The sequence below is a fragment of the Pararge aegeria genome, chromosome 4, assembly GCF_905163445.1.
Source record: "Pararge aegeria chromosome 4, ilParAegt1.1, whole genome shotgun sequence".
Classification (NCBI taxonomy): Eukaryota; Metazoa; Arthropoda; class Insecta; order Lepidoptera; family Nymphalidae; genus Pararge; species Pararge aegeria.
In genome coordinates, this window is record NC_053183.1 from 885,386 (window position 1) to 908,556 (window position 23,171).

Below are 23,171 nucleotides of genomic sequence, written 5' to 3' on the forward strand. Positions count from 1 at the left end.
TTACACAACCAACACATCCTTTCTTCATTATCAATAACAAAGAGAGCAGGCACTGTTTTATTGAGTCTCACCACAAAAATCGCAGACAAAATAAACAGAAAGGTTGGTAGGCTTATACTAATGATATTTATTTATATTTTTCATAAGTACTTACAATACGACGTTCAGAAAAATGTTTTTATTTAATCATTGAATTAAACTTTCTACATGCTATTTAATAACAACTATATAATAATGTAAGTAGCAAGCATAATAAACTTTCTTATAGGATTAAGTATTCAGTGTTGTCGAAGTTAAATAAAATGCTAATAAAAACAACGACAAAACAAACGAAAGGTGGTAGAATATAGAAAAATGGAAGTGGTTGCGTGATGCGATGTTTGGCGACGTAAAACGTAAACTGGTTGGCAATGCCCGAACTATAGGCAAACGGCAGTTGAATGCGTACGCTTCAAACCTCCGTGAAACATCACAACAGCAATACAATATGCATTGTGCGATACAAATCAGACAATTGAAGCAATGAGATACCCGTTTACTGCTATGCCAACTTACCAATAACAAAATTTCACACGAAATGAAAATCGTAAACGACAGCCTTTGAAACACCCACTTCAAATTCTAATACACAGTCTTAAACACAACAGTTTTGCACAATGTTTCACTGGTTATACGAGTCAGTAAAATAAAATAAAAAAATTAATAACGTCCGCGATATGCCACCGAAACCGTCTTTACTTTACAAATTCAATCGGCCATTGCATTGCAAATTGCACGGCTGACATCGCCATAGACTAACTTAACCATAGATGTATTTATGACAACTGACAAATGACAACTGACAAACAGCAGAGACAACTTTTAAGTTTTGGGTTCTAGTTACTGATTACCTAGCTTATCTACAATTCTAGCCTTTTCGAATAAATATTGAAACAATATTTTTGGGTAAGAAACAACTATAACAAAACAAAACGGCAATTGCAAACCGCCATTCAGTAACGCTGTGGCAAACCTTAAGCTTGATTAAGCTGCGTCTCTACAAAGAACACTGAAAACTCTCTACTTTTTTATAATATGCTAGTTTGGCAAGTTGAGAACCACATTAACAAATAGAACCGATTGAGTATTTCCAGTTAGGTGGTTTCTAAATAAACAAATGAAAAATAAATATTTAAATTATTCAAGTGTTTTGTTTCAACAATTTGGAAACAAAATAAAACAACTCTCTAAAGAGATTCAATTAATCGTAAACACAAAAGTTGCTTTTAATTTCAGTGGATTTATTAATACATTAATACCTTTGAAAAACAAAGCAGTTAGAACTTAATTCACAGTCGATGACGATATAAACACTGCTCACTGTGCAGCAATGAAAAAAATTTACTAGAACTCAAAGTTAGAGCCATGAGCTAATTTATTAGATGAAAATAAGCAGCTGTGAACTGTCAAGTGTCATAAAATACATATGTGAATTAAATTGTAAAACTGAGCTTTAAAACATTGAAAATAATGCAAAATATGTAAAATTAAACTAAGGGATAAGACAAAATGGTTCAAATAAGAAATGCTGCTGTTGCTTACAAGACTCTAAATGGACTCATTTGTGTTTACAAACCTTCCTGTGTATCCGTGCGGCAAGTGCAGCATATTATTGTCACACATTTGTGTCGAGGTTAGCGTTCGTTTAGTTTATTATTCCTGTAAAATATATAAATTCACTATTTGCAAGTATACTTGCGAAATCTTGAGATTCCGACACAATTGTAGCTAAACCCCATTGTCGTATCGTCGTCGTTAAAAGCATTTACATTTCATTTTTTCCTAACATGTCTATTATGTAAATAATTTTTAAGTTCCAATTTTAGTATTAAGATCTAATTTCATAAATCCTTTTATTGCAGAACTAAATGATTTACCAGGCAGGCCTCTGGAGAAAAGAGTTGAGATAGTAGGCCCAACAAATGCCCCCATGGAAGTAAAATTGGTGCCAAATTATGCTGATGATCCCTTAGTCTGTGGTCCCAGATACATACATGAAGACATCCGGTGCAGCTGGGCTACACATTTAGGCTTATTCAGCAGTGGGGTGCTGTGTATGTCACACTTTTGTAATAGCATTAGTAACTTTAGCTTCTAATATGTAGGTAATTATGAAAATTAAAAAAAATATCACTCTGGATTGTAATTATACCTGAGGCAAGTATTTATGCAGCCCAAGTTAGAGCATACTTGCATACAAGATGCCTAAAAACTCTTGAATGTTGATATGAAAGTATTCACTCCAGAAGCCATTCAAGAACTTTGTGGTACTTGAAATGAAGCAGCAAAGCAATTTTGACATGCATGGTATATAAACTATATGTATGAGTGCAGATCCTTAAAATGCCTTGTTTATTTTAGTCAATTCTATTATAAAATGTTATATGTGTGTACATAGACTTTTAGTGGTTTCTGTAATTAAAAAAATATTTTGGTTTTTCCAGTATTAGGCATAAATGATGGAACTAAACTAACATACTTGCTGAACACAGCTAGGCCTACTAGAGCTTTTAAAGTACATGGCCAGTTAGGTAAAGGAACAGACACCTATTTCTGGAACGGGAAAACAGTTGAGAGGGCATCATTTGGCCATGTTACCCGTGCAAAGATTGACAGAGTTGTTGCTCACATACAAGCTGCTCATCAGAAAACTATGTATGAGTAAGTAGATCAAGGTGTCATTCAGTTACATGCTTCCTAAAAATTTCAAACCCAATTATTTCTATACAAATAACTGGATGAAATCAGAGAAGTATCTTTTATGAAAATGATAATGCAGAGGGTTCTTGTAACAAGCAATTTGCATATAGTACAGTTAAATTCTTGTTTATATTGCCTTTTTGTATCAACTAGTCACACAGATGTTTATGAGATTTTTTATAACCTCAACTATTGAATATTAAATCATGGCTTGTGATTTCAGGTTATCAGGCCTGCACATGGACTCTCAAACAACATATGATATTGCATCAGAAGGTTTGCTGAGGCCCGCCAACAGTAAACTTCCAGTTATTTATGGAATTAAATGTGTACATTTTGATCCGCCAAACTTCACTTTAGGTAATTTTATCATATTCTTACAATGCAAAAAAATATTGATTGATAATTATGATATTGTTATGTATCAATGTCACCTGAAGACAAAACGTCATAGTTAGCAACCAACTATCTATTACCCTTTTACAAAGGTTCAGGATTGTTCTCTTTTCTAAACCTTCTTAATCTCTCTATTTGATGATGATGATGATGATCAATATAGTCCAATGATCTCTAATCTAGGTAGTGGATATAAATATGTAGTCTAATTGTTTTTATAGCGTGTCGATTAATGCATTAGTATAAAAGACTCAAGTGTATGCATAGGGTATGCAGATGATATAAAATGAAGAAAATCTCCAGTACGAGCTATAAATACTTAAAGGTAGGCTTTTTATAACTCTTACAATGCCTATCATTAAGTTTTTTATAACTCGTACTGGAGATTTTCTTCATTTTATATCATGTGCATACCCTGTGCATATCCTCTATGGTTTTAGGTTTCCTGTTATAGTGTTATCTATCTGGTAGATCTATAGAATATAGACTACATGTATAACTTTTAAGTATTTTAACATTAAATGTATACTCTTTTCAGAAATACAGTCAGTAAATGAATATGATAAATATCTGTGGACCCTAGTTCATGATCTGGGAGTTCAGCTGAAGACAGTAGCACATTGCACAGCTGTGCAGTGCATCAGGCAAGGCAAGTTTACCCTTCCGCTCGCGCTATTGAGGAAACATTGGCAGATGGAACATCTTTTAAACAATATGGATCAATGTAGGCAGATACTAGAAGATAATGAGAATTTATTGAGACCCAAATCAGCACAATTAACTATTTAAATATAAAACATCAGAAAAATAAAATAAAGACAACTTTTATACAAAAATAATAATTGTTTAATGTGTAACTTACTTCTTTAACCTAAACCTTTCTGTTTAATTATCATTTCAATAATATGTGAAACAAATTAAATGGCATTTAAGAAATATGTAAGTAATCAGTTTAAAAAGAGTTTCATCAATAACAATAAGTTATTTTAGATGCAATTTTCTGAAATGCCTGCTTATATGCTGACACACTGTGGCAATGCACCATTAGCCATATATAAGAATTATGTAGAATACTATTATTTTATTTCAATTTTGATAAAACTTATTACAACCATTTTACCTAACAATTCAACCACTATTTATTTACTTACCTTATTTGAAGCTTGACTTAAATATATGAGCTTCAAATAATGGTACAGTTAAATTAATAACTAATATAATCAGAATTATTTGAATGTTATTAGCAAATTATTTTCAGCTCATGTTAATGCTGTGGGCACTTATGATGAGGTGTAACCCTTGCTTTTTAACCCTTCAATATGTGGCTAGGGCAGTGTACACATATATATTTAAGTGTGTCCAAAAGTATAATTTATGTGAGTAAGGCCTCTCACAAGAAATAAAAAATCATTAGACACTACTGAGCATGATTCATGATTTTTTATTGCTTTTAGAAACAAAACATATAAAATCTAATTTATCCATTACTTTCTAATTGTAAAGACAAGAAAAACAGAATCAAAGGAGGAACATTTATCTTATTTTGTAAGTGACTAAAGTTTCTCCCTTTTCTTCCTAGGTAATTTTAGAGAAGACACTCATATCATAAAAACAATAAACCCAAAGCAATTTCCTTTAAATTATCAACTAGCACTACTAGATGGTGTATTAGCAGCAGGAGTGCTGGCTTGTTTCTCCAGCTGTTCTATTCTTTTATGCCTGATCATATTAGAAAGGATACCATCGAAAGAGGTTGTTTTCTTTTTCGCTGATCCTCGCAGCGTATCCTCTCCTTCTCTGCGAACCCGCAATCTGAGTGAACTTACTTCGTCCATGAAGTCAAAGTCCGATTTCTCCTCACGTATCGGAGACGTCGGTACATCGGCCTGGTATTCCTTACTCACAGGTACAGGCGATGGTGCCCGTCTTCCAGGGCATTTCCACTCAAGAGTTAGTGTACCAGACTTTTCGATAGATTTATAAAGTTCTTCTAATTCATTTGGATCTGGCATCCAATTTTTGCCGATAAAAACTCCGCTTTTCGATAATTCATCTTCTGAACACGCAAGCTCCCAATCATCTCCTTGAAGCTCTGATCCCATTTTTAGTTCAAATAGAAAGAAAATATTATAAATCTTATAGTGTCTGTATTTTTTAAAGAATTGTTTGATAATTGATTTTTGTGCGTAATGTCAAAGTGACAGTTAATTTTTTTTTATTTATCCCTGACCAGCGACGATATAAAAGTGTACAGCCAAGCCTGTTGTGTTAACAGTTTGTGTTATTTTGCTTGAGTGACAACCCAGATTTTTAACAGCCTAACAGTTTAAAATATGGTTTAGAGAGGATATAAACAATTTTTGACGACATATTTCAAGCACTGCAGAGTACAGACTCTAGTAGAATTTTGACATAGGTATTTGTAATGAGGCCCGCCTCAGCGGATGCACTTCGACCCTCCAGGAGACATAGGTACTTAGTATTTTTGCAAAATCATTAATATGATAAATTGCAGATTCTTTCTTGAGACTAAAGTTTTCCGAATTAACTAAGCGGTAGGTGATAAAAAAGGTTTATTGGTTTCAAATTAGTCCACTCAATACTAAGGTTGCACGAGTGGATGCAGATAGTAACAAATGACAAGTATTATAAGTTTTATCCGTTTTATTATTTGATGTTGTAACTGCCTCTAATACTGTATTATGTACAATTATCTATTGCACACTGACCTCTATATATTTCAATTTTCAATAATAATTGTGAGTGCCTTGCACAGATACGGTTTACGTCAGTGATAGAGATGGGTCTAAAATTAATAAGCTGCTTAATTAACGCTGCAAATTTTTTTTATTGTCAACACCTGTTAAATAAATTCTGAGATATAAAATATACCTGACATATATCTGAAATATAGTTGTTAAATCTATTAGTCACAAGTCACAACTTTTACGAACACAGATAAAAATAATGGCGGAGCAGTGTACATGTATTCTGCGCGGTGACACGGCCGTATATATATTTGTCTCCATTTATACTGCAGGCCGCAGCGCAGGACGTCGAAACAAAGGAAAGGAAAGGACGTGATGACAATGATGTTCGTTCCGTCTCTCTCTATTGAATTGTTTTCAATTTTCTGTTCACTGTTCAGTCAGATAGATTGTTATTTAGTCGAGTTGATTTAACTAACTGCTAACTGTCGAAATTGAAAATGTTATATTTAATTAGTGTTAAATAAAGACTTCTTCATTACTACTACAATAAAAGTATGAAGGATCTGAGAATTAATTATGTAACAATCATGTCTGTGATAAATTTAACAGTTGCTAAAAATAACAGCTTATTTTAAGTGTTAATTATTATTAGCATTAACATTTAGCAGTATTATTATTTTTTAACGTTTAAGCCCATCTCTAGTCAGTGACCACTTGTCAAGTTGTCAGTTGTCACATTTTGTGTATTTTCAATTTAGTTTGCGCTTATTTTCTAGGTTATTACAAATAGGTATATAGTAAACTGAAATATAAAATAAAGAAAAATATTAAATGTAAACCAAATTGCAAAAAATGTCCTCCTCGGAGAGCGAATCGGATAATGAAATATCCAACCCTTCAAGGTATGTAATAAGAATTAATAAATGTTAGTATTTCAAATATTTATTTGGCCATGAATTAATTAATTTGGCTTGTATTTAGAGAAATAAATGGTCGAAGGGAGAGGTCCCTTTGACCATTTATTTCTCTAAATTTTAAACTTTAAATTCCAGACTAGGCGATTGTGAAGTTTGCGGCTCCAATGAAGCTATTTACACGTGCCCTAAATGCGAAGTAAAGACATGCTGTCTGGAGTGTGTAAGGATACACAAGAAAGAACTTGAGTGTGACGGCACGAGGGACCGCACAAAGTTCATATACATGAAGGATTTCACTGACACAGACTTGCTTAGCGATTATAGGTTGTTAGAGGAATGCGCACGATTTGTTTACGCTGTGAAGAAAGATGAAAAAAAGCGTTTTACCAGAATTGATAAAGATTTACCTATTGTAAGTATATGAAAAACTTTTACAAAATAAGTTACATATGGTCTACACAAGAAATTGTTGATTTCCATGGATGGATTTCCATATAGACCTTTTAAAAATTCATTTATTTCAAGTAGGTCTAATATAAGCACGTTTAAATAATCTTGTGAGAGATGAAAGCGGAGCCAGATGCTTCCAAACAACCTTGTCATTAAGAAATTCATCAATTGTATAGTAACCTCACTGTAATAAATGTGTTTTAACACATTCTCTAAATGTATGCATTGTTAGGTCAAAAATTACCATGGGAATCATATTATAAAAGCTTATACCCAATCCCACAAATAAGTATATTTTACCCTTTTAAGATACATTCAATTATTCATATAAAAATAAAAATCTTCTTTTTTAAAACTAGGTGTCATTTAGAAAAAAGTCAACTTTCTTAACACTTGCCAATGGTATATTAGTGGTGTATCCCACAAATGAGTACATTTTACCCTTTTAAGATACATTCAATTATTCATATAAAAATAACAATCTTCTTTTTTAAAACTAGGTATCATTTAGAAAAAAGTCAACTTTCTTAACACTTGCCAATAGTATATTAGTGGTGTAGTATTTTTATCCACTTTGTTTTAACAGATTTTACTGTAAAAAAGTTGATATACGCAATTAAGTTACAATAATGTTATTTCAGCATTTACACAAACTAAAACTGGCAGCAAGGCATAGGGGAACAGTCCTCCAATTCCTTTCACAAAATTTTACTAGACACAAAATAAATACAACAAAATATATATACAAAACAAATCAGATACAATGGAGAGTAGAATGGATTTTCCCTAACGTTGAAGCCAAGCCCTTGAAGTTTGTTGACGAAATATGTACAGAGAAGAGTAAATTATCAGAGCTGCTTGATAAGTTTTTAAATCCAAATGCCCCAGGTTTTGAAGGATCAAAAGACTTGGTCTATTATAAATCTGCTGGATTTAGTGGTGTTAAAGTTTTGTTAAAAGGTGAGAATGGCATTTTTGTTGCATCAATAAAGATAATTAAGAATTTATTCCTGTAAAGAGGAAGCAGTAAAAATATGTGTAATGAAAACTTAGTTGAACTTTAAAGTATTGTGTTTCTTACAGCTGAAAAACTCAAAGGTTCAGCCAAAAAATTCTTTGAATTAGATACAACAGAATCACTAGCTGAGAACTTGTCAGGAAAATGTATTGTGGAGTTCCCAATCATTTTTGTTGTGCTCAAGGACCATGCTTACAATTTTGATATCATAACTCCAGGTATTTTTTTTATTACTCAACTAATTTGTACAAACTATTTTTAGTACACTTTGAAAAAGGTAGCCCAAGGTGCCTGTGTGGCTTTGCACTGGGTATGGTATGGGTTAAATTGTTCATTAGACAGCCATTGCTAGACAAGTATTCAAAGCTGCAATGTTGACTCTATGTTACTCTGTCATTTCAACTAACTCTATGCCAAAAATCAAGTTAATTGCTTATTTTACACCCTAACTAGGTGAATAGTAAGGACAAACAAATATTGTTTCATTTACATTACATTAATTGTGGTAGGAATAGTTAGTTATCATTGTTCTCAATCTTTGCAGAGGATGACTTTGAATGTGGTGCAAGTAAAGAAAATAATGGTGTTAAGGAAGAAGAAAACATTGATATAAATAATAGGTTGAAACAAAATGCAAAAATGTCAATGTTCCCAGTAAATGAAAGTAAAGCAAACAGTGAAAAAATTTCAGAAAATAAAGAAGTTTTTAAGTCTTTTGTCAACCCACATTCCCCACATGACTACCATCAGAGAAAAAGGCAAAAAATCTTACTAACAGAGAAGATCGCCAAGGAAAAGAAATTAGAGATACAAAAAGAAATCAAAGAAGCAAAGAAAAAGAAGCCCAAAAATCTTTTGTTTACAACTGGGTATTCGTCTGAAGAAAGTTTAAGTGATAGTGGTGAAGAAGTTGAAATAAAAACATGACCATACAGATTGGAACATGTCTATGACCTCTTTTTGACTGTACATTGCCTGAGAAAGAATGAATTTAGCAAATTTCTACTTTTTCAATTTGCCTCCTCGGGCCTTTAATAATGTTATCTCAATCACGCATATTTGTATGCGCCCATTAATAATTGTATACTGTTGTCCCTATATATATGGTCAAGATGTCAATACCAAACAAAAAATTAAATAAAGAGTTTAAGCAAACAAACACATATTTATTCACCATTAAACTCCTATAGCTATTAAAGTGGTCTCTGTTAGAACAAATAAATATTCATTTGTAGCACTAATGCCTAAAACTTCACCATATTTATCTATATTCACAACATGTTGTTGACCAATTTTTATGTTCTTCATTATACCTTCAGATCTTCTTCGTAACTGACAGTCTTGGTTAGAACTGCTCTTGTAAATAAATATATGGCGTGAAGCTTCACTGACCACACTGTACATAAAATTTGGAGAGCATGTAATGAACTTTCTATTCTGTTTTGATGACTGTACATAACCAAATGCCAGAAGAGTCCCATCATGTTTCATAGGCCAGGTTTCTGTGTTTATAAGTTGTGCATATGGTTGCCATAAACAAGCATCTACATCATGTCTTAGGGCTAATGCTGGCACTTCATGGGTTTCTAGTTTAATGTTGAATAGGTATTGGTGCACACTGAGTGAAATCCTGTGAGTAATTTCATGGTTGATTGTATCCATCCGTACTGAAACCAAAACAAAACAAACCGATCTTATTTGTCTAAATAAATATACAGAATAATTTGTAATTATATAAATGTTCAGATAATTATCAAAATTAAGCTTAATTTGCTATACTCCGCGAAAAGCAGGAGAATTACAATGAATAATTGTTAAGTCAACATCTGATGATGCTCCAGTTTCGGAGCGAAACGTGCGTAGAGGGTGTATTGCCGAGGATCTGTTTGGTGTGTAGTATAAGGATTGAAGAAATTATATATCACACCACACAGATTCTCCTGCTTTTCGCGGAGTATAGCAAATTAAGCTTAATTTTGATAATGTATCATGGATTTCTGCAAAGTAACGCCTGCTTCTATACAATGTTCAAATAATGTAAAATAATCCATACCCAAAACAGTATCCTCCTCAGATGCATCACATTCTTCCAACTCCTGTGTATTAAGCCCAGGCACTTGTTGATCAGTTATGACCTCAGTCTCTGAGCATAAGTGAGCTAATCTTTTATGTACCTCCTCCACTAAGCTAGCATCAATTATTTGTTCACCATTTTTGTCCCCTCCATCTATCAACTCATCCCAAGTCATAGTCTCAGACTTTGTTATCAGAATATCAACTTGGCCATCATCTTGCACATTCCAAGTTGTAAGCTCACTGTCAACCTTATGTCTTAATTTACCATTCAGAAATTCTTTACCTGCGTAACTTACTTTTATTGCCAATGGTGTGACGTTAACAAATATTTGTTTTTTATCAAATTTACTTTGCAATTTCAGAGTTATTGTTACATCATCAGATGTTTGCAGCCAAGTATAAATTATAGGTTTTGGCTCATCCTTTGGTTTAACTACAATTTCTTTTTCAGAATCTAATGTAAATTTAAATAAATTATCAGAAGCCACATAAAGAGCTGTACAAGTAGTTTCTAAAGCTGCATAATGAACTATTCCTTTCCCTTGAATTTGCTTTGTTGATTTTAGTTTCCATGACTGACCATTGTTTTCAAACGTTACCCATGTCAAAATAGAGTCAAAATGCTTTTCCTTTTGCTCTACTGATTGTAATAGGCAATGTAGTACTTCCATATTGTTTGTATCTTGTATCCGAGCATCAATAACAGTGAAATATTTACCTTCACCAAGAACTAAGTTTGAATACAAAGTATTCCATTTTTGTTTGTCTCCTGCAGGCCTGTTCCTGGTCCCTGTGTCGACAATATGTATGTAACCTGTACCATCGCTTATCACCGCTAAGCTGATCGAAGGAAACACAAGACATAGGTTAAAATGCCCGGAGCGTCTCTCGACATGCGCGGGAACATCGTAAACGACGGCAGTTTGGAATGTACCGTTGATATTATCAAATGTTACATTACATACTTGTTGTGAAGCATCCACGTAGTACAAGTTATATTGGTGGTCCCAAAAGTCTAAAATTAAGTGGTTATGAAGTGCGAAGAGTTTGGCGTGGACGAAAGAAAACTGTATTTCATCGGGATACAACCTGTCGACGGGAGAAGTTAATTCAAAACAGAAATGAGGCAGAGCTTGCAGGTTTAACTTATATCCCTCGAATTCGTGATCTAGCAGTCGTCTTTCTGGACGTAGTTCCACTATAGATGACGGCATGATAAAGTTTTCCAATAAGCAAATAATCTGAATGCTATTCTAAAAGTTTTGGAATTTGGTTGCTTTTTTAATTACTTATTACAAATTTCAATAAACATCCATGGTGGTGCGGTTTGTTGATTTGGTTGTGACCACAGAGTACCTACGTTGCTACAATACAAGTAGAACACACCCACAGACTAAGTGTACTAACATTTGAAACACTCATATTCATTTTCTAGTCTGTGACGTACAAACTGTTGTTAGACACGATAAAATAGTGTCGCTATGAATAGAAGTATTCGGTGGGCAAGAGTCCAGGGCCGTAAAGCAAGTTTATTATAAAAAAAATGATATAAGGGCGGGGAAAAAAAAGTTATTTTCAAATTGTATGTTGATTGCGTAGACAGAGAAGGTTGATTGCATAGTAATTATATAGTAATTGTATATTTAAAAGCTCTTGTAAGTTATATTCTGGCCAGTGGAGGATAGTGACTGATTTATTGTCGGTATTGGTGAAATGTTAAAAAAAGAATTAACTTACTCATTGTATAATAATGTGTGCGAAGAATACCAATGAATATTGTAACTTACCATTTTATTCCGAATTGCTATCTCAGGTACATAAAAGCAGATTTCTTTTAAATTCAACCTAATCATCATACGATTAGGTTATAGCTTTCATACATTTTTTTTAAATGATTTATTTACTAATTGTGTTGTGTGTTATTTCAGGGAGATTTCTATACACATAACGCAATTAGGAATTTATTGGTAAAATGTGAAGAGCACAAGGAAACAGTTCTAAATTGTCGCACCATTGGTATATTAGAAAGCTTAAATGGACGATTTTATCTACAGGATGTAAGAATTAATTTTTCTGTCTCCAACTATTTGTAGGTAAAACTTGAGTAGTGCGAATTGTCACATATATCAGTTTATTCCCTGGGGTCCCTGCTATGGACAGACATGTCTTGCTAGAATTATCAAGTTTGTAGTAATATTTTCAGTTCCTCTTTAAAATACAACAGCATCTTAGCATTATCTTATTTTTAGTTAGATTGCAAAGGTGATGAATCAAAAATACGAGTTTCCATGGTTTATGTGACAAGTCCAGTGCCTTCTACAGTCATTCCTTATGTGGTGCAGATCTTTGGTGTATTGCAGTGGACTAGTAAACCAGTCTTATTTGCTAAAATAATACAGGTATTCTATTCTATCTTACCTAGTTATAACTCTAATGCTCATTTTCACTAAACTTAGGAAACGCTTAAGTCAGATTTCTTATGACTTTGGTGATGCATAGGGAATGAAACCGATTCACAAACTCTTACATAATGACTAACAACACTAGGTGACGATGGTGGATAGGTGGTGTATAATGTTTAAGGAACTTTTAAACTGATAGTTGGATAGATGAAAAAAATATTTAATAACCAAGAATTATAGCCAAGTTAGGTTATATGAGTTGCCTATTGAAAACCTGTTGAATAGGTAAATGTATGAATCTTTGGTTAGACATTGTTACTTAGGAATTGCCTTGTGTTTCATTCATTTATTAGAGAAAATGGTCATTAGTCTAAATTATTGGCCCCAGCAGGGCTAGAAAATGATTATCCTATTCCGGTCTAAAAAGAATCCAAAAAATCAAATATTGTAAGATTTTCGTTCTTAAGTTATAAATGGTGTAACTAACACAACTTTCTTATAGATAAAAGATGTGCGTAAGTGCTCCGAGAGTAGATAAAGCTGTGGGAGAAGATACATTTTTATCCTTTCCCCAGGGATATAATTGTCTCCTGACCGTGCTGCTGACCTCTCTTGCCTAGAAGATATACAATTGCTGGTTGATGGGCTCAAGTAGCATACTCTAGTCAATCAATTATTATTTGGCCTTCATGATTATGCCCAGGGGCTATAGGGGGACCAGGGGCTCAACAGTTTCTGGGCCATTGCACTTTCATCATCTCATATCATAGTGTATTGAAATGAACAATGATGATTGAAACAATCTTTGAAAGTGTGTTGCAGTATGAAGGCCACACTGTGCCAGCATGGTGGACTACAGCCTTAAACCTTCTCGTTGTGGGTTAATGATGATGAGGCTTAACACACTAGCCATGCCCACATACAAAGGGTGAAATTATTTGTCTGTGTTCGCTGTCACTACACTTCCACTTTTCTGTTTTAGATGCTGGATACGGCTACAGGAATAAGACTGAATGAGGCTTTGAAAATTACAACAAGCTCACATTTAGCTCATCAGCTGGACAACAGATCATAATTTTTTTTTTGCTTTATTCTTTCAAAAGGAAAAGGTATATAACCATACAGCCGTGTCTTCAGTAGACATAATATATCTATCAATCTCTAATAATTGGTCAGTGAAAAAAGGCGCGTCCTGAAAATCCCATATATTTTCGATTCCAAACAACCACACTCGACAATTTCACACATCAAATCCCGGTTTCCCTTGTTATTATTGATGCCTCCGCCCTCCATAGCTTCTGGGAACACCAAAGACATCCTCTGCATCTAAAGACTATGGACTTCTGCACTCTTTTCTCTTCTTTGGTTATAAATGTCTATTACAAATAGACAATTAAAAACCAAAACTTCATGAAATCCGAAAAACGCGCACTCCCGCCACCATAAACCAGACAGATGTTGAAATACCATAAAGCATTGAATGCTTTCAGGTGGAGTAAAGTATTGATAAATTAAAACCCGATATAACATTAGCCTAAGATATAATAACCTTTAAGCAATAGAGGATACAAACTCCAGGTTGTATTATTGGAGAGCAATTTGTTTTGATCAGAATGGATATGTGTTATTAAAGAGTAAAATATGTTTATTTTTTTAAATTTTAAACTCAGACAGGTCTTTTTCACTCTTGATATGAAATCAAAGCTATTGTTAACGCATATAAATGTCTATAATTTGATTACAACAATGTACAATTAATAAAAAAGCATGGTTTCTGCAAAGAATACATATTTATTACATCTTAAATAAATACAATTATCAACAAGACATTAACATTTACAACATTCCGTCACCATCCTCACACTATTTTAATATTAAAAAAAAAGATTGGCATTAAATTGCATATCAAAAATCTTATTTTATCAAGCTGTTATTTCATTACAGCCGAATACTGAAAAGTCAATTTTTTGTTAAGAACATTGTAAAATTTAAAGTTGGTTGTATGGAGTAGTAATTATTTCAAAAATACTTTTGAGAAAACACAAGGCCACTCTTTTCAATATTCGGGGTTAGGTTTAATTTTAAGTAAGCAAATTTAAAGTAGATCTCATCACTCAAGTTGAAATTGTTCAGTAGTTTTAAAGGAGCGATGTACATTTCCTTACATGGACGTTTATCCTGTCCACGCCAACAGGTGCATACCTTTTCAACTTTCGTGATGTTTTGTGTGCTCTAAACTAACTCTTTTCTATAGTAGCACGTTTAGAGATTAGTCTAGTTAAAAAGGGAAAACCAAAATAAGCATGTGGAAAATATTTTACATTGGTGCCAATTCTGTCACACAAAATACCAGTCTAAAAATAGTGCCTATCTATTTATAAGAGAAAAAAAATATTTACATTTTACTACAGTTTAGCAATCTCTCTACTTAGAGAGTGGCTTACCAGTTATATTTTATATATTAGGAGGTGTAGCAGTTGTTACCTATACCCCTATTCTGTTTTTACGCGTATCTTACGGGAACGCGTGTCGCGTGACGGCATGTCTTCGTCGGTAGGGCAGTAACTAGCAACGATGCGAATCACCCGATTGACTAACTCTTATAAAAAGTTGCCAACTCTTCTTAATACTAAACGCGTAATTTTATAGCGACAGTTGTCAACTCATCGCATATTTTGTATGGAGATAAAAGGAAGTCACCACTGCCAAAGAAACTTTATAAACTATAAATTCCCAAATTGCCTCAGACGGGATCTAACTTTTAAAGCCACAGCGCTCACCACTGCGCCAAGGTCTTTAAAATTAGTACGGTTATACGGTTAGTTTAGTGATTTTGTAAAACAGAATTGGCACCCATTATACATTGTCGCTTAGATAACAATTGCGCGCTAGTCAAATAAACATCGTTTTTAAGGAGTGAATTAAACAGCACTCTTATCACTGTAAAAAGTTATTGCATGGTACACCTGTCTATAATGATAAATAGGAAGGGTTTTCTTAGCAATATTGATGATATTTTCACATATTAGATTATTGCATAATTTAATAACTATATAAATAAATATACTACGACATTATACATATCGCCACCTAGCCCCATAGAATAATATACATAAAAACTAATATTATACAGATACACTCTACACACTCAGACACTGAAAAATATTCATGTTCATCGCACAAACATTTCCCAGTTGTGGGAATCGAACCCACAGCCTTGGGACTCAGAAAGTAGGGTTGCTGCCCACTCCGCCAATCGGCCGTTCGGTGATAGGAAAGTTTTTTTGTGTTTCCCGAAAACTTGGGTAATTCAAATTGAGCGTGTTGTTGCTAAGCGACTATACAACGTGTAAATGAAAACCGATATAATACTTCAGAGGCTTTAGAGGTACATTATTCACTGTCTCTGAGACTTATCTGTGGAACCGAAACGCTAATAATTAATGATTAAACCACTGCCATAGTTTTTACTGAAAGAAATCAGATACAGCCCTAACATCATATGCAAAAGTAAAATATAGTGACTCCTGCCACATTAGGTACCAGTCGCGTAGCGAAGGTACTATGCACGTGTCGGTCTTTTATCTTCAACAGGGTTGTCCTAAGTAAACACTTTTTTCTTATGAAATATACTTATGCACCTTTAAACAGTATTTCGTAATACGTTGTATAAGCAGAGCAACATTTCGCAGGGTATGCAAGGAACACGTCCTAGCCGCCCTATGTCCGGAAATATGCTTCATTAAAATATGGTGATTCCTAATGAAATATACTTATGCGCACTCTTAAACACCTTTCGTAATTCAGTTACATGTTGTATTTATAATTTTCTATTTTAAAGTTTGTTTGTCTATAATTTTTTTATGTATCATAAACTAAATATTTGCGATGGAATGCATGTGGGTATCATATAGGGACAACAGAAGTCAGTCAACAAGGTATTTGAACCTAACTCTAGGTTCTTATTGTACCAAATGTGTGATGGACATTAAAAGATAGAAGAGGGAAGTAATTTTAAGAAGGTTACAACTACAGGATAAATTACAATAACAACTTTCTTTTTATATATGAAATAACATGTTACCAACAAGGTTTTTGATAAATAAACAATTATCATGCTTTTTATGCATTATGTACAATTATTTAGAAGATTTCATGTTCAAAAAATAATTTTATGAAACTTTGATGGTAACAGAGGAATATATATAATACACAGATTAAGGAAAAAAGATAGAGGGTCGGTATACATGGTTGAACACACACAAGCTTTATACTGGTATAAGGCTCAAAATAATATGTTGTTAAGTGAAGCTGACAATCAGTATTATAAAATGTCGAGTTTTGTAATGGATATTTTTGGATTGATTTTTAAGTGTCATAGTGGCAATAAGCGTCAGAGACTCACTGAGCCACTCAAATTGCAACAAAAAGACAAGTATAGCGTGATTTGATGTTTTATTAATTATTACATAAATGAATTTGTTTAAATTAAGATTTGCATGTCATATATTATGACTAAACATGTATACCTACAATGTTTTATGCAAATAAAAGGATTTGATTTGATTTGATATTGATCCTAGTATGTAGTGTATCATCATATCAACCCATTCCCGGCCTACTGCATTGCAAGGTTCTACTCCCTAAATCCTAAATGAGAAGGGCTGCAGTCCAATACACTGGCCCAGGACGGATTTGTGACCTTCACACACCTTTAACATTATGGAGAACTTTCAGCACGATTCTTTCCGCCATCGTTGATGCAAGTGATATGTATTTACTTAAAACACACATAACACGAACTCGCCCCCCCTTAATTTATATTTATTATAGTAATTAAATCCAATGTATTAATTTGTTCACTGAATTGTTGAATTTTGTATGCATTTTTAGGTCACGCCCGTTGCTCTTAATGTCGGGTTTCTTAGTCAGATTATTGACTCTCAAATGTTTAAGTACATTTATGTTGTGGTCTTTCTATCTTTTTTCCTTTATCTGTGAGATCAATGATGTTATGCGTCATGAAATACTAGGCTGAGAATTATAAAGCGTGTAAAGCCAAATAACCGAAGACGCGCGCAAAACTTATGGTATTAAAGTTTTAAGCACATGTAAGCGTAAGCTTAGAGAAGTTTATCTTCGTCTGTCACGATCATACATCTTTAACTCTAAAGGTAAGCATAGTCAGAGCTATAAAGTTTGCTTGAGTTCTCAGCCTTGCATCATGTATAATTGCGTGTATTTTTTCGAGATCAAGAATACACAATTACTTGCATTACGTGGCTTGGTAGTAGCTAGTAGGCTAATTGGCCCAATAGTGCAGCTTTTAGAGACCACAAAACATACTTCGCCTTTCACTTATAACATCATTGAGCGAGATTATATACGGCTTTTATTTTATCTAGGAACGGCGACCCAGTAAATTCCTACTTTAAATTGGTAAAAAATGTTATTGTTGAAGAAAATAATTATGGATTCGAAGCACAAGAAATACCCTATATACAAGTCAACCGACGTGATGCGTGCGGCGGTATCTGTTACCGTCCCGGTCATTTATTCTAGTGTATACACATTCGAATATGAACTTAATTCGATAAGCAGATAACTATTGAATTCCATGCATTCGTTTATACTATTCAAAAAGTTTAAAACTCGTGCCTTTATATACATAACTGACAGATTATTGGGCCGCCGATCGATAAAAATAAACCGAAGAACTTCCCATAACAAATTTGGTATAATATCAACATTCAGGTTCATCAAGGGCTGGTCTAAAGCACCCAGAAGTAGAGAACGAATACAAGCAGTATAACCGCACCAGCTGTCGCTTTCACTAACATAGACTTTGTGTTGAGATAGACGGCGTCTTTCTTGTACTTCTGTGACATCATTGATAGATTCTGCGTTTTTGTGTCCAACTCTGTAAGTAATAAAACTAAAATTAATATTCAATCAACAAAATAGCTGGCTTTTTAAGTCTAGCGCTTTATCGCTAACCCAATTTCGATGACGCCATTTTGGCTCTGTACGATGTGAGATTGTAATACGAGTTTGGATTTTTTAAGTGTACCCTACCTTTTTGTTTGTGTTTAGTTTTCCTAATAATAAGGTTGTCTGGCAGATAACGCTACTTAGCGATAAGGCCGCCTTCTGTATCCTACTACCTGCTTAAAGTGTCTGTTCTTTTTTTTTGTTTTTCTAAACAAATAAAGTATATAAATAAATTAAGATTTCAACTTTCATTTGTATAAATCCAAATTTCCTTTATTTGTGTTGGCCTATCACAGGTACTTACAAAGTGTTCATACATATATTAAAACTAATTTATGGACAGTAATTCTTTAGTGCCTAACAAGATAAAAATCTTAAAAAAAAATTATCTTACGCCTTATTTGACGTTTGTAGTGAAAACGACACTAAAAAAGGTATTTAATATAATAAAAGTTTTATTATAACACATAATCTAGATATCTCATTATCAGACCACCAAGTTTAACTGAAGATTAAAATTTTAAATTTTAGTACAATTGAATCAATTGAACACATTCCAACAAATTGAGCACAATTTGAGCCCGCAGACTTTGATCTGTTCTTAAAACTAAAATGTCGACTATAGCTAACTTCAGGGTGTCGGTTTTTTATGACTGTATCGGAAAAAGCGCGCTGATCGGAAAAAGTGAGCTGGCGGACGATATATTCCCCTCTCACTCGGTTTCGCGACTAACTTAATCCAATTAAAATCGTGTAACCATGTGCGCGCGCATTTCGTTACATCGTATAAATTTACCGATAGAGTTTTCCTAACGCCGCCAGAGAAGTATAACTTCAAAAAAAAGACTTTAGTAGTGACCTGAAAGTATGGCCCCCCTCTGCAGCACGTCGTCGATGTTCTGCATCATGATCCGCTGCACGTCTCCCAGTTGGCCGCCGAGCTGCGCCGCGGCGCCCGCCTTGCGCGCGCGCGCGCCGCCCTCGGCGAACTGCTTGCGTGTGCGCTGCATCCACGTGTCGAACTCTATGAACGTGTAAGGCCTTGTTACTGTGTTCACCTGGAAGTATATTCAATATCATTATGTTTTTCCATGCTTTAAATCCTCCATAAAAGATTTTGAAAAGGTTAGCTAATTGCCAACATTAATACTCCCAATGACATAAAAACAATTATATCATCCAAACGAATGATCATCAATCAATCAATCAAAAATACTTTATTGCACACAAGAACAAAACAGAAACAAATAAAAAAGAACAAAGCTACAAGTAATTGATTATTTAATGTTGTACTGAATTTCATTATAACACTCCTTTGTTTCTTACAAAGTAAAGTAATTAACGATTTAAATTTTGACAGAACATTGCCAAATATTACAAATTTATTTTTTTCGAATTCCAAAGACAATAAAAATGTTTAAGTGGGCTCCTCTTAGACTAGGGCACATAAGAAACCCTCATAGCTTTAGGTTTAAGTTGTCGAACTAAGTTACCATAACACAATTATGTAAATATGTATATAAGTGCCTGTGATAGGCCTATATGAATAGAGATTATTTGATCATTGCAAAGCCTTAAGAAATTAATACTTAACAAATAACACTGAAACATCTTGCATACAAGATATCTTAAAACCTGACCAAAAGTAATGTAAGAATTTGTAATAAAACTTGCTCATTATTCCTATAGTCGTATTTTTAATTAAACGAAGTCAACTGACGTTTACTGTGTTGTCAGTTTATGATGAAATAAAAATTGTGTTGTGACAAAGTGAATCATTGAAAAAACTCCTGAATTAATGAAGGCGAATGAGTCGCCGCGCCGCGTTTTGTAAGAAGCCGACAAAAAACTGGTTGTAGTTAGTAACTTATATCAGAGCACTTTAATACAATTTTATTATAAAATAGAAATAATAGTCTTTTATAGTTTTGAAATTACTAACTATTTACACACATTGTTCATTCATCTGATTGAAAGAAAACAGAACGCATCACTATTACTTTAAAAATGGCAACATTATTTTCTTCTTCTTCTTCTTAGTCGTTTCAGTCTTGACAGACTGGTCGTGGTCGTCATCTGGGTTTTGTGGCTCGCTTGACAATACTTCGCCACTCTTCTCTAACGGATGCCTTTCTTGCGCATTCATGTAGAGGAGCCTCGATTGTGGCATTCACTTGGTCCGTCCATCTCATCGGTGATCTTCCGCGTGCTCTTATTTTACAAAGTGACATTAGCTACTGTCAGTTGGCTTCGTCTAATTAAAAATACGACTATATATTTATTTATAGGGTTTCAATTACTAATGCGAATAGAATAGCTGTTGAAGACTATGATAATCCAGTTCTTTTTTTAGTGCTTAACTTAAAGTTATATTTTTTTTGATTAACTTACCCTTTTTCCGTATTGATGGTAAAACTCTTGTGCAATTTCTTCTAAGTAACTGAATGCTAGTCTTTTACTGTAATTTCGCTCGCACAATACTAGATAGCATATCTCATTCTCTATCAAATAGCTAAAAAATTAAGCAAATGGTCATGTTAAACATAATAGGTTACTCAATAGCTAATTACAGAGACTAAATTTGTGTGGAATTTTTAATCCAGATACTTTTAAAGCTGTTTAGCAGCTATTGGAGTATACAGCTGTAAAGTTACATCTAGTGCTGAACACATGAAAGAATTGCATTCAGAGCTAAATTTTAATATAATGAATTGTGGGTAATTTAATATAGTCCAAGCAAGTCATAGGCTGTGCCGCAGTATATTCATAGCAGCCAAAGACTTGAGCGCTGACTATGAGTTAAACATAATATTAATGTGATGTTAAATAAGGAAAATAAAAAAAAAGCAACAAGCACAACTCACTGGAAGAGAAAAGGCCCAGTTTCGATGGAGCATTGTATTGGCGACTGGGGGGTTAGCTTTCTAAACAGCATTTTTGCTTGGTTTTGATACTCCAATACGTTGCATCCACTCTGAAAACCACCGCAAATAAAATTAAAAACAAAAACTAAACACAGTGTAACAAAATGAAACGACTACCAAGTTGGTTACTTTGATGATTACCAGAGAATAGGATTTTATGCCTTTTTTCTTGTAGAAAATTAGGTCAGTAGTATTGTATTGTATTTGTTGAGAGGGATGCCTGTCATTACCAGGTGGGTGGTCTGTCCACTATGAGAACTGTTTCACTGTATTGTTTGAGACTGAGGTTTTAATACTGTGTTGGCAGCATACTCTGCTGAAACCTACAAGTCACTTTTGTGCACCTAACAATATCCCCCATAGATAGGTTTGTTAGGTTTTCTTTACTTGATCTATCCTTACTCTATATTAATAATAATAAATGATCTTAAATAGAGACTAAGCATTTCAACATTGGAAAATCAAAGTAATTTTAGCATAGTGGTACAAACGTGAGATATAAAACCAAAATTGAACTTGAATTTTAAAAAAATCTGATAAAATCCCAATCTCTTTGGAACTTTGACAGCAAAATTACCCAACTCTGTACTAAAAAAAACATGTTTCTGATAGACGTGCGTGAAAATATTTTCTAATTTGTGGTTCTAGACGTGGAGTATTCTATTAATGATAAACATATGCTCATGAATTTATAGTTACCTGTTCATCATCTTGCATTGTAGCCGCTAAAGGCAGCCCGTCTACAACACGAGCAATCATCGTCATTAAAACCATATTGCCGGTTGAATAAGTCTTTTTTTTTATTTAACAACAGTATACACTTCGTTTTTTTTTATAATAAGCTTATTTTTTTCCTTGTCATTATTTAAAAATTGGAAAACAGTGAATTTGAAGCGATTTCACAAATTTACAGACAGTTGCACTTACACGTCAAGACGATTGACAGTGACAGGACAACAACACGTCAGCTTGTCTATGGTATGGAGACAGAGACATTAGTTTTAGTGTTGTATTTGTTTCTCAATGTTTTATATGAAACCATCATGACCTGAATGACTGAGAGTTAAACTAGGCTTAGTGGTGGACTACGACCTTTACCCTTATCTGATAAGATACTCGTCCTAGTACTGGGCTGTTAATCGGTTGATAATGATGGTGTGGAAAGCAATTTGAGAATCTATAATTTCTGAATTTTCTCTGATCTGGACTGGTGGGAGTTTTCCCTATCGACACAGACGTGCTACCAAGCGATTGAGCATCCTACGATGTCGGGTAGACACAAATTAGGGGTATGTTTAATATACATCTACTAACTAAAACTAATAACTGCCATACCCTAACAGGTTAGCCCGTTAATATTGCATGCCAGTATAAAGACTGACTTGTAATGAAATATAAATAAAATCTAAAGAATTAAGTAGTTATATACCTACTTTAGGCAGCCCAAATAGTTAATTGATGGAGTATCTTCATAAATACGCTATGCTTTCATATGTACTTACACACCAAAGGTTCATCCAGCAAAATGTTTTGGACTTTTTTTAAAT

General features: G+C 33.7%; 7 protein-coding genes across 8 annotated transcripts in view; 3 read left to right on the forward strand and 4 right to left on the reverse strand.

Annotated features, from left to right (window-relative positions):
* LOC120623324 (protein FAM102A) overlaps positions 1–782 on the reverse strand; it is a 119,790-nt gene extending 119,008 nt beyond the window's left edge. For both annotated transcript variants that reach the window (XM_039889288.1, XM_039889286.1), the window contains exon 1: positions 556–782. The gene's annotated coding sequence lies outside the window, so the exon portion shown is untranslated. The remainder of the gene's footprint in view (positions 1–555) is intronic.
* A 648-nt stretch (positions 783–1,430) lies between these two features.
* On the forward strand, positions 1,431–3,971 carry LOC120623321 (mitochondrial mRNA pseudouridine synthase Trub2). The gene is made up of 5 exons (XM_039889282.1): positions 1,431–1,672; positions 1,902–2,093; positions 2,484–2,700; positions 2,963–3,099; positions 3,674–3,971. The coding sequence occupies exons 1-5, from the start codon at positions 1,549–1,551 to the stop codon at positions 3,922–3,924; spliced, it is 921 nt and encodes a 306-aa protein (XP_039745216.1). The 5' UTR covers positions 1,431–1,548; the 3' UTR covers positions 3,925–3,971.
* On the reverse strand, positions 3,950–5,312 carry LOC120623322 (PAXIP1-associated glutamate-rich protein 1). The gene has a single exon (XM_039889283.1). The coding sequence runs from the start codon at positions 5,235–5,237 to the stop codon at positions 4,779–4,781; it is 459 nt and encodes a 152-aa protein (XP_039745217.1). The 5' UTR covers positions 5,238–5,312; the 3' UTR covers positions 3,950–4,778.
* A 1,240-nt stretch (positions 5,313–6,552) lies between these two features.
* Positions 6,553–9,390, forward strand: LOC120637747 (box C/D snoRNA protein 1). The gene is made up of 5 exons (XM_039909734.1): positions 6,553–6,748; positions 6,899–7,175; positions 7,855–8,173; positions 8,297–8,449; positions 8,776–9,390. The coding sequence occupies exons 1-5, from the start codon at positions 6,699–6,701 to the stop codon at positions 9,156–9,158; spliced, it is 1,182 nt and encodes a 393-aa protein (XP_039765668.1). The 5' UTR covers positions 6,553–6,698; the 3' UTR covers positions 9,159–9,390.
* Positions 9,370–11,680, reverse strand: LOC120637746 (nudC domain-containing protein 1). Its single transcript, XM_039909733.1, has 2 exons — positions 10,285–11,680; positions 9,370–9,898 (listed from the first exon to the last, which is right to left on the reverse strand). Exons 1-2 carry the CDS (start codon positions 11,519–11,521, stop codon positions 9,408–9,410), a joined length of 1,728 nt encoding a protein of 575 aa, XP_039765667.1. The 5' UTR covers positions 11,522–11,680; the 3' UTR covers positions 9,370–9,407.
* Positions 11,681–11,883: 203 nt separating this feature from the next.
* LOC120623320 lies at positions 11,884–14,626 on the forward strand. The gene is made up of 4 exons (XM_039889281.1): positions 11,884–12,120; positions 12,236–12,364; positions 12,557–12,706; positions 13,692–14,626. The coding sequence occupies exons 1-4, from the start codon at positions 12,058–12,060 to the stop codon at positions 13,782–13,784; spliced, it is 435 nt and encodes a 144-aa protein (XP_039745215.1). The 5' UTR covers positions 11,884–12,057; the 3' UTR covers positions 13,785–14,626.
* A 1,339-nt stretch (positions 14,627–15,965) lies between these two features.
* On the reverse strand, positions 15,966–22,566 carry LOC120637943 (vesicle-trafficking protein SEC22b-B). Its single transcript, XM_039910016.1, has 5 exons — positions 22,324–22,566; positions 21,565–21,674; positions 21,092–21,212; positions 19,560–19,758; positions 15,966–18,629 (listed from the first exon to the last, which is right to left on the reverse strand). The coding sequence occupies exons 1-5, from the start codon at positions 22,396–22,398 to the stop codon at positions 18,481–18,483; spliced, it is 654 nt and encodes a 217-aa protein (XP_039765950.1). The 5' UTR covers positions 22,399–22,566; the 3' UTR covers positions 15,966–18,480.
* Between the last annotated feature and the right edge of the window lie 605 nt (positions 22,567–23,171).